Below are 11,050 nucleotides of genomic sequence, written 5' to 3' on the forward strand. Positions count from 1 at the left end.
CAACAGAGCTCTCTGTGCCGATGGCTCTTCTGTCTCCACTGTCTAGGAGGGTAGACACTGGCCACAGGTGCCAATGAAGCACTTGAAACATGGCAGCTGTCACTGAGAAGCTGAATTTTTAACTTTGTTTAATTTAAAAAAATTTAAAAATATATTTGTATAGCCTTGGCATGGGAGAGAATTTTTTTTTTTTTTGGTAGTGCCTCATGGCATGTGGGACCAGGGGTTGAACCTGCATTCAAAGCACAGAGTCTTAACCACTGGGCTGCCAGAGAAGTCTTGACCTTGTTTAATTTTAACTAATCCCCAACGACATTTGAATAGTCACACACGCCTCAACTTCAAACCCATAGTCTCAAATCCACACCCATACCATCTTCTTTCTCTTGACATCAGTCAGTTCAGTCATTCAGTCATGCCCGACTCTTTGCGACCCCATGGGCTGCAGCACGCCAGGCTCCTGTGTCCATCACCATCTCCTGGAGTTTGCTCAAACTCATGTCCATTGAGGTGGTGATGCCACCCAGCCATCTTGTCCTCTGTCGTCCCCTTCTCCTCCGCCTTCGATCTTCCCCCTGACGTAGCAGATCAGTTACTAAGTTTTATGTGTGTGTGTGCTTAGTTGCTCAGTCACGTCCGACTCTCTGTGACCCCATGGACTGTTTCCCGCCAGACTCCTCTGTCCGTGGGGATTCTCCAGGCAAGAATACTGGAGTGAGTTGCCATTTCCTTCTCCAGGGAATCTTCCAAATCCAGGGATAGAACCTGCATCTCTTAAACCTCCTGAACTGGCAGGCAGATTCTTTACCACTAGTACCACCACATGTCTGCTGGCTGCCGTACTGGACAACGCAGGTACAGACTCTGGGACCACACAGTTCTGGGTGCAAATCCTGGTCCAGCCACTTCTTACCATCTGACCTGAAGGACTTACTTAATCTCTCTCAACCTCAACTTTCCCATTGAAAAAAAGTACATAGTAGTAATTACCCTGAACAGGTATTGCAAGATTTACATGAAATAATTGATGTAAAGCCTGAGCTTTTCAGAGTCTGGGAAATAGGGAGTGTTCTCATTGTCCTTATCTGATAATCAGCATACAGAGGGAACCTTTAATATGGGCAAGTCCAGAAGCCTGGAGAGTTCTGCCAGTGCAGCCAGCCTCTTACCTGTGAAGAAGATGTAGGTGGAGCCCGTCTTGGCCTCATCCCTCCTGCAGACATAGCCGGTGCAGAGCTGTCCCCAGCAGCTGAACTCACCCGTGTCGGCCGCGGTGGAGTTGACCAGGGTCAGCTGGCCGTAGCGTTCATGCTGCTTCACACTGTCAACAAAACCACAGCCGGTCACCAGGGCCGGGACCAGCACCCATCTGTCTCCGCTCCATCGCCCTCACACATGAAGCCCCGAGGCTCCGGGCAGAGGGCCCTTCTCAGATGGTGCTGATGAATAAAAGGGTGTACTGGGGGGAAAGTGTGTTGGGGGTAGGTGAGGAGGCAGAGGGGAAAGCCTTTCTTAGAAGCAGACTAAGACAATAACATTTGACATCAATGACAATGACATTTTCTCAAGAGAAGACATTCTCTTCGACCCCAGAACTGGGGTTTACTTAAGTAAAATCACTGGTGTGTTGCAATGCAGCCGCACACATTCAGCCACAAAGACTTGGGTGGGCGTTTTGCCTTCAGCTTTGGTTTCTAATGAGTTTATTTAACAGCAGTCAAAGTGAATGAAAGCACACAGCATTATCCAGGATGCAAAACCTCTTTACTCAGTAAAAATAAGTCTCTGAACACAAGCTTGGAATCTTTGAGATGCTGAATTACTATATTTCAGATAAGAACTGCCCCTTAAGGAGATCAAACCAGTCCATCCTAAAGGAAATCAATCCTGAATATTCATTGGAAGGACTGAAGCTGAAGCTGCAATACTTTGGCCACCTGATGCGAAGAGCCAACTCACTGGAAAAGCCCCTATTGCCAGGGAAGATTGAGGGCAGGAGGAGAAGGGGACGATAGAGGATGAGATGGTTAGATGGCATCACCAATTCAATGGACATGAGTTTGAGCAAACTCTGGGAGATAGTGAAGACAGGGAAGCCTGGCGTGTTGCAGTCTGCGGGGTCTCAAAGAGTTGGACACAACCTAGCAACTGAACAACAAGGAAAAACTTAGCATTTGTTGCTAAGATGTGGAGCCTCAATCATGTACCCACCTTGGTCAAGTATTTAGAGCTTTGGGGCACTTTTCCCCTGGCCTCACACTATTATTTCTACTTTATTTCCTCATTTTTTATCTCTTGTATTTTTCTTGTGTTGCATGTGAATATACTTGCCAACCCCTTCAGGTCCTTGTTGAAATGAGGACAGAAAGAAATATGTATTATTATTATCTCTGGGATTAGCTGATTGTTATAATTCCCTGTATTATATTATGTTAGGAACCCAGATGTATCATCCTTGGGTTTGACCCCCTCCTCTGCCTACCCTCTATGGCCTCAGCCTGTGAGGATTCCAAAATAAATGGTCCTAACTGAGGATGAATCTCCAATACCCACACATCTCACCCCTCTGGGATCCACATACTTTTCTGACACAGTCGCGATTCTTCGGTTGTAGGTGTCAGTAACATCGGTGGTTCGGTCACCACTTTAAATTTAGCACGCAGCACCGCATCTGGCTGGTTGGTCTTCAACACAGCCTGTTCTGGCCTCTGCGGAATGGCTGCTCAGCCCACCAGCTCTGCCAGGAGGTGCCTCTGTACTCCCACTCAGCCAGTCAACTGCTTCCTTTCAACTGAACGGAAATCTCTCCTCCTTCAGGAAGCTTCTAACTAGAACCAACTCAGGAATCGCCCTGCGTTCTCCCAGTGACGTAACCGGCCCCCTCCCACTCACCCATCCAGTACCTCTGGCTTCCAGTTACTACAATGGATGGAGACAACTTTGAGGGCAGGGATTCCGCCCTATTTGCTTTGTATTCTCCGAGCAACAAATCTGTGCACAACACAAAGCAAAAATTCTCTAGAAACGAGGAGACTGAAATGAAGTTGCACAACAGTGTTGGAACTGGAAAGAACCTTAAAAAGCAGGCGTCCAGTTCCCAATTTTGTGAATGAGGAGACCGAGTCTCAGAGAGCAAACAGGACTTTCCTGAGACCCACAGCTGGAGAACAGCTGAACAAGACTGTCTTCCTTAAATCAATTAAGTGTGTGCCCGGTACCCACTCATTAGATGATAAATGCATTTAAAGCACTTGCTGCCACGCCTGGTTCATTGTGCTATCCTAATTGTATCTTAATTACATACTCTGGCAGATTAGTAGTAGTCATTGTGAATACTACAGATACGCACACCCAAATTGGGGATGGCCCTCGGCACAAATAAAAGTGGCCCTCGAGGATATTACAACCCAGCTGAGGAGCTAAAACTAATAGTCACGAAGAGATCAGAGAGTAGCTAAACTGATGCCCACAGCAAGAGCAGTAGGAATTCTGAGAAGGGGTTCCTCACTGCGGGTGGCAGCTTTGAGGAGGGGGTGGGACAGGCTGGACTCGGAAAGGTGGGGTGGGGGGCGGCAGGGGGCTGAAGGCTGAACTGGCCGGGGCTGGGAGGGACCTTCTCTGTTCGTATCACTGCATGTCCCTGGTGTGTGGTGGGTAGCAGGCACTTGATGACTTGGGGATTTAATCCACTAATCACAGAAGGAGATGGAGGGAGGGGGTGACAGTCACAGGGCCTGTGGTTGAGAACACTGAGAGGGTATACATGGTGCTCAGCAGGGAGCAGGGACCACCCTCAGATTTGGAGGTGGGGAGTGAGGGCCCCCCTTAGCCACTCCTAGCAAGTGGGGAGAATAGGCCATGGAGAGGAGGGAGGAGGGAGGAGGAGGGGAAGGAGGGGGAGGAGGGAAGAGCAGGGAGGGGAGGAAGGGGAGGCAAAGGCTCTTACTGGGATGAACAGCCCGTGCTGGGGCAAGGCTGGGTGTCAGCAGTGGAACAGACATGAAAACAAGACGTGTTTTCTTAGGGAAGATTCACAACAGACTGGGTATACAAGACGGAAGAAAGACACATGGCTAAAGACCTCTCAGTTTGTATTTCCACATCATGGAAAGAATGGGGTTTTAACTAAAATGGCATAGCTGAGGAGAGAAAGGAGATGGGGGTGAGCAAGTAATACATTGCCTGTTGGAGATTCTGAATTTATGGTAGTATGTGGGTCAGGTAAGTGTGGGTGTCGTGTGAATCACTGGAAATCCAGGCCAGGCACAGAGGAGTGAAACAGCTCTAGATTTATTTTGGGGGACACCATCTACAGGGGCTGTGAGCAGGAACTAAAGGAATGAGTGAACTCAGTGAGGGAAAGTGTGGACAGGAAAGGGAAGGCTAAGGACAAACCAGAGACAAAGCAGGGGGCCAGCAGGAAGAGAGGAGGGGGAAGGAAGGGAGGAGTAGAATCAGGAATGAAAGAAGAGTCAGGAGGGGATCACCAAGGAGAAACAGTCAAGAAATTGATGGTTAAACTCATCAGATGCTCTTCATTCTGATTCATGTCCTCCCCCCTCCACACACACACACACACGCACGCGCACACACACACACACACACACGCAAGCACGCACACACACACTTCATCTGGCAGGATGAAAATCTTTGGCAACCAGAAGAGTAATTTCAATTGTGGGATGGAGTTTGACTTCAGATAAAAGAGGAAAAGCTGGAGACAAAACAGAAGTGAAAGCTCCCAGGTGAACCATAATATCAGGCCACAGCGCCAATATTTTGGCAACCCAATGTGAAGAGCCAACTCACTGGAAAAGCCCCCTGATGCTGGGGAAGATTGAGAGCAGGAGGAGAAGGGCATGACAGAGGATGAGATGGTTGGATGGCATGATCGACTCGATGGACATGAGTCTGAGCAAACTCCAGGAGGTGGTGAAGGACAAGGAAGCCTGGTGTGCTGCAGTTCATGGGGTCACAAAGAGTCAGGCATGACAGTGACTGAACAACAAGATTCTCCATAGAGCTGTCACCTGGGGTACAAAGTCAGTAGGAGATCAATCAGTGTACTGAGCACCTTCTGTACACCCAGCAGGTACTGGTACGGTAGTGACAGAAATTAGAAGACGCCATTTCTACCAGGAAAGAACCTGGGAACATAAAAATGCAGCACTTGGGACTAACCCCAGCACCACGCTGTATCTTTAGCAGGACTGGGGGTGGAAGGAAGGAAATGCACTGGAAAACATTTCTGGATTTTTCCACCCCCTCTTCTGTGTCAACAATATAAAACAGGAAACGAATTATTTAGCAGGATTACAGTTTAAATGCCTGGGTTTAGAATGTCCATTTTTACTAATGGGATCACACAGTCCATGCGGCAGGACATCCAAGAGGTTAGGATGTGACCTCAGGCCTCTGGGGGCAGAGTCTGCACTGAGTCCCAAAAAGCCCACTCCAAAGAGGCTTCAGTCACAGGCCCTCCCCTCCACCTGTAACCACTTCACGACCCCTCCAAAAAATGGAAGAAGTACAAGATGTGAAGTTTGAATGGAGCTTTTTTTTTTTTTTTTTTTTTAAAAAGGTGCTGTGACAAAACAGACTCACAGACATACAGAACAGACGGACATGAGTTTGAGAAAACTTTGGGAGATGGTGAAGGACAGGGAAGCCTGGTGTGCTGCAGTCCACGGGGTCACAAAGAGTCGGACATGACTTAGTGACTGAACAACAACAACAGAAGCAACTATAATAAAGCTTAATTAAAAAAAAATAATTAGGTTAAAAAAAAGGTGCTGCAACAGATCACATGCCCCCCAAAAAGTATATATTTAAGCAAAATGTACATTAATTGGAGCAGCTCTGAATATCCCAGCACGTAGGCACACCCCAGATCTTTTTATTCTGGACTTTCAGGGGCTTCCCTGGTAGCTCTGATGGTAAAGAATCTGCCTGTAATACGGGAGACCTGGGTTCGATCCCTGGGTTGGGCAGATCCCCTGGAGGAAGGCATGACAACCCACTGCAGTATTTTTACCTGGAAAATTCCATGGACAGAGGAACCTGGCAGGCTACAGTCCATGGGGTTACAAAGAGTCTGACATAGACTGAGCTACTAAGCACAGAACTTTCAGACCTGACACACGGTGAACTCTGAAGGACCGCTCCAGGTTTCAGAGAGTGTCCAAAATTTAGGACTGTGTGTGTGTGTGTGTGTGTGTGTCTTCCAATGGGCTCCCCTGGCTTTACATATACAGACCCTGTTTGTGAGGGTGGAGGCTAGAAGCTTCATGTATGTAGCCGCCCCTACTCTCTTCTGGAGGGGACCAAGTCACGGGATGACGCAGAGGAGGAGGCTGACAGGGCAAAGTCAGGGCCAATGTGCATCTCACCTGGGGCAGTGATCAGGTGACAAAGGTGGGGTCCTCCACGCTCCTGTCCTTCCCCCAGATTCTAGAAGACAGCTGTGAGAGGTGAGCCCTGGGTTCCAAGATTATCAGTTCATTGGTCATAAATACTCAAGTAGTGTATATCAAGTGGGAGACTTGGGAGTGGAGAGGCAGGGACACAGTGATCTCTGAAGAGTTCCCTGCTGTCAAGCTCCCCTGTGCAAAGTGCCCTGGGGATTCCCAGGAAGCTGAGCAGGACAGGCTTCAAGACCGACAGTCTTGTGTGTGTGTGCTAACTCACTTCAGTCGTGTCCAGCTCTTTGCGACCCCATAGACTGTAGCCCATCAGGCTCCTCTGTCCATGGGATTCTCCAGGCAAGAATACTGGAGTGGGTTGCCATGCCTCCTCCAGGGGATCTTCCCAACCCAGGATAGAACCCACATCTCTTACGTCTCCTGCACTGGCAGGCAGGTTCTTTACCACTAGCGCCACCTGGGAAGCCCACGTGTACCAAATAGAGGGTGTGTATTCCCCAGGGAGGTGATCCCCCAAAGGAGACAAAGGGCAAGTTGGGTGCACAACAGCGTTGGGCTGGAACACAGGGGGACAGAGGACTGCAGGGACAGGCGGCAGTCACACAAGGCGTGCAGTCATGGACTCTGGAGCCACACTGATAGGATTCGAATCCCACCTCCACCATGACCTTCCGATGACTTAGCTCAAGCTTACGCCTTCCAGTCTGGCTACATCCACCTCTTCAGACTCCGAGTAACAAGAACAACCATAGCTCATGCTTACAGAGGGCTGGGCATCATACTAAGTCCTTCAAGTAAGTTCAACACTTGGAGCAGAACATTTAAAATGGATAACCAACAAGGACCTACTGTATAGCATATGGAACCCAACTCAATATTATGTGGCAGCTGGGATGGGAGGGGAGTTTGGGGGAGAATGGATACATGTATATGTATGACTAAGTCCCTTCACAGTTCATCTGAAACTATCACAACATTGTTAATTGGCTATACCCCCATATACAATGTTTCTGGTGTTTAAAATAATAATGATAAAAATCTTTTTTAAAAGTAAAATGCAGAAAACCATATATAATTTGATCTCATTTTTATAAAACAATTATACATATTAAAAAAAAAAGGCTTAGAACCTGGCACAGAGTCAGCGCTCAGCACAGCTTCGACACTGTTACTATGATGGGTTTCACAAGCATTTTGGGAAGGAGGCCCTATTTTTCCCCTTTTCCAGAGGAAGATACTGAAACTTACAAGAGTACTTGATTCAAAGTCTCTCAACTCTAAGCGATAGAGTTTCTAATCTAGTGTCATTATAGACTTGCTGCTGCCACTGCTAAGTCGCTTCAGTTGTGTCTGACTCTGTGCGACCCCATAGACGGCAGCCCACCAGGCTCTGCCCTCCCTGGGATTCTCCAGGCAAGAACACTGGAGTGGATTGCCATTTCCTTCTCCAATGCATGAAAAGTGAAAAGTGAAAGTGAAGTCGCTCAGTCGTGTCTGACTCTATGCGGCCCCCCACCAGGCTCCTCTGTCCGTGGGATTTTCTTAGGTCACTGATTTTGTGTGTGTGTGTGTGTGTACCATTTTTAAAGTCTTTATTGAATTTCTTACAGTATTGCTTCTGTTTTATGTCTTTTTTTTTTGGCCCCAGACATGTGGGAACTTAGCTCTCTGACCAGGGGTGGAACCCCCACCCCCTGTATTAGAAGGCGAAGTCTTAATCATGGGGGCACCAGGGAAGCCCCAGGTCATGAACGTTTATAAATGAAAAGGGCACAGATTTCCATCCTACCAAAGTGAATGAATGGAAGGAATTTTGACTGAGAAATGATGCCCCTAGTGAGCCTGTAAATCTTGTTAAATATGGTCAGACACCCACACTCCACTCCCCCCCCCAAAAAAAAACCCAAACTCAGAAGATCTGATTAAATTATCTCATTATTATTCATAATACTTAATTTTCTATTCAAATGTACAACTAGCCATTCAGCAAATGACTGAAGGAATCAAAGGCAACAAAGCAAGCAATCATTACAATTATAACTGAGAGCACCCGAGGTACACATTACTTTTTCTCAATCCCATAAGATGGTGATGATGAAACTACTACTCATAGTTAAAATCTAAGTGGTACTTAACATGTGGCAAGTACTGTTTTAAGCCCTTTGCACACTGGACTGATTTCATTCTCGTAACAACACTGAGAGGTCAGTTCAGTTCAGTCACTCAGTCATGTCCGACTCTTTGCGACCCCATGAATCGCAGCACGCCAGGCCTCCCTGTCCATCATCAACTCCCGGAGTTCACTCAGACTCACGTCCATCGAGTCAGTGATGCCATCCAGCCATCTCATCCTCTGTCATCCCCTTCTCCTCCTGCCCCCAATCCCTCCCAGCATCAGAGTCTTTTCCAATGAGTCAACTCTTCGCATGAGGTGGCCAAAGTACTGGAGTTTCAGTTTTAGCATCAGTCCTTCCAATGAACACCCAGGACTGATCTCCTTTAGGATGGACTGGTTGGATCTCCTTGCAGTCCAAGGGACTCTCAAGAGTCTTCTCCAACATCACAGTTCAAAAGCATCAATTCTTCTGGGCCCAACTTTCTTCACAGTCCAACTCTCACATCCATACATGACCACAGGAAAAACCATAACTTTGACTAGACGGACCTTTGTTGGCAAAGTAATGTCTCTGCTTTTGAATATGCTAGCTAGGTTGTTCATAACTTTCCTTCCAAGGAGTAAGCATCTTTTAATTTCATAGCTGCAGTCACCATCTGCAGTGATTTTGGAGCCCAGAAAAATAAAGTCTGACACTGTTTCCACTGTTTCCCTATTTCCCATGAAGTGATGGGACCAGATGCCATGATCTTCGTTTTCTAAATGTTGAGCTTTAGGCCAACTTTTTCACTCTCCTTTTTCACTTTCATCAAGAGGCTTTTTAGTTCCTCTTCACTTTCTGCCATAAGGGTGGTGTCATCTGCATATCTGAGATTACTGATAATTCTCCCAGCAATCTTGATTCCAGCTTGTGCTTCTTCCAGCCCCACATTTCTCATGATGTACTCTGCATATAAGTTAAATAAGCAGGGTGATAATATACAGCCTTGACGTACTCCTTTTCCTATTTGGAACCAGTCTGTTGTTCCATGTCCAGTTCTAACTGTTGCTTCCTGACCTGCATATAGGTTTCTCAAGAGGCAGGTCAGGTGGTCTGGTATTCCCATCTCTTTCAGAACTTTCCACAGTTTATTGTGATCCACACAGTCAAAGGCTTTGGCACAGCCAATAAAGCAGAAATAGATGTTTTTCTGGAACTCTCTTGCTTTTTCGATGATCCAGCGGATGTTGGCAATTTGATCTCTGGTTCCTCTGCCTGATGTAGGCACTACTATTATTATTACTTTGGTTTAGATATTTATTTATTCGGCTACATCAGGGCAGCACACAGGATCTTTAGCATGCGAACTCTTAGTTGCAGCACGTGGGGTCTAGTTCCCTGACCAAGGATTGAACCCAGGCCCCCTGGATTGGGAACATGGAGTCCCAGCCACTGGACCCCCAGGGAAGTCTCAAGGTGTTATTATTATACCCTTGTTGTAGCTGAGCAAACTCAGGTTAGGCAACTTTTCCAAGTCAGTGTTGGAGCTGTAGGAGAAGTAGTTGAAGGTCAGTTTAAGTAATTTTCCCAGGGCCAGTTAGCTGTATGATCCCAGACATTCTGCCTTGCAGACTCTGAAATTATTTCATTGCATAAAACAGAAAGGTAAGGGAAGAAGGTGAAAACATGTCATCTAATATCCTTGCTATGCAACATGCCTTTCACATTCATGAATTATTTAGCTTTACCACAGACAAAAACAGCGCAAGGCATCAAGGGAGATAAAGATTAGTGAGTATTTGCTTCAAGTACTTCAAGTGTGTGCACAGGCCTGTGTTTACTCTAAGCCTCCTTTTAAGAAGGTGTCAGAAAAGAATTGCTTCACCATATGCTGGGAATGGAGCCATATCAACAGAGTACAAATCCTGTGTAAGACATATCAAAGCTCAACAGTTTGTGACTTTAAAAAGATGAAAATAAATATGGGTGAGGAACAAGTACAGAGCCAAATATGCAAACTGAGGAACTTCAAAGTGAATCTTGTTCCAATATCAGAAATTAAGCAATCTTCTGCCTCTCTCTCTATCCATGTTTGAATACTATTCAAGGATCTAGCCAAGCCATGAAATTAAAAGACGCTTGCTCCTTGGAAGAAAAGTTATGACCAACTATTTAACATGACAGCATATTGAAAAGCAGAGACACTACTTTTCCAGCAAAGGTCCATCTAGTCAAGGCTATGGTTTTTCCAGTAGTCATGTATGGATGTGAGAGTTGGACTATAAAGAAAGCTGAGCACTGAAGAATTGATGCTTTTGAACTGTGGTGTTGGAAAAGACTCTTGAGAGTCCCTTGGACTGCAAGGAGATACAACCTGTCCATCCTAAAGGAAATCGGTCCTGAATATTCATTGGAAGGACTGGTGCTGAAGCTGAAACTCCAATACTTTGGCCACCTGATGTGAAGAACTGACTCATTGGAAAAGACCCTGATGCTGGGAAAGATTGAAGGCAGGAGGAGAAGGGGACAACA

General features: G+C 46.6%; 1 protein-coding gene across 1 annotated transcript in view; it reads right to left on the reverse strand.

The window, feature by feature from the left end:
* The window catches only part of PDGFRL (platelet-derived growth factor receptor-like), a 73,950-nt gene that overhangs the window by 17,482 nt on the left and 45,418 nt on the right, over positions 1–11,050 (reverse strand). The window contains exon 3 of the mRNA XM_010858370.1: positions 1,170–1,321. Within this exon, the coding sequence (XP_010856672.1) occupies positions 1,170–1,321 (152 nt within the window). The remainder of the gene's footprint in view (positions 1–1,169; positions 1,322–11,050) is intronic.

Source organism: Bison bison, unplaced genomic scaffold (genome assembly GCF_000754665.1).
Source record: "Bison bison bison isolate TAMUID 2011002044 unplaced genomic scaffold, Bison_UMD1.0 scf7180017864386, whole genome shotgun sequence".
In the NCBI taxonomy this organism is placed as follows: Eukaryota; Metazoa; Chordata; class Mammalia; order Artiodactyla; family Bovidae; genus Bison; species Bison bison.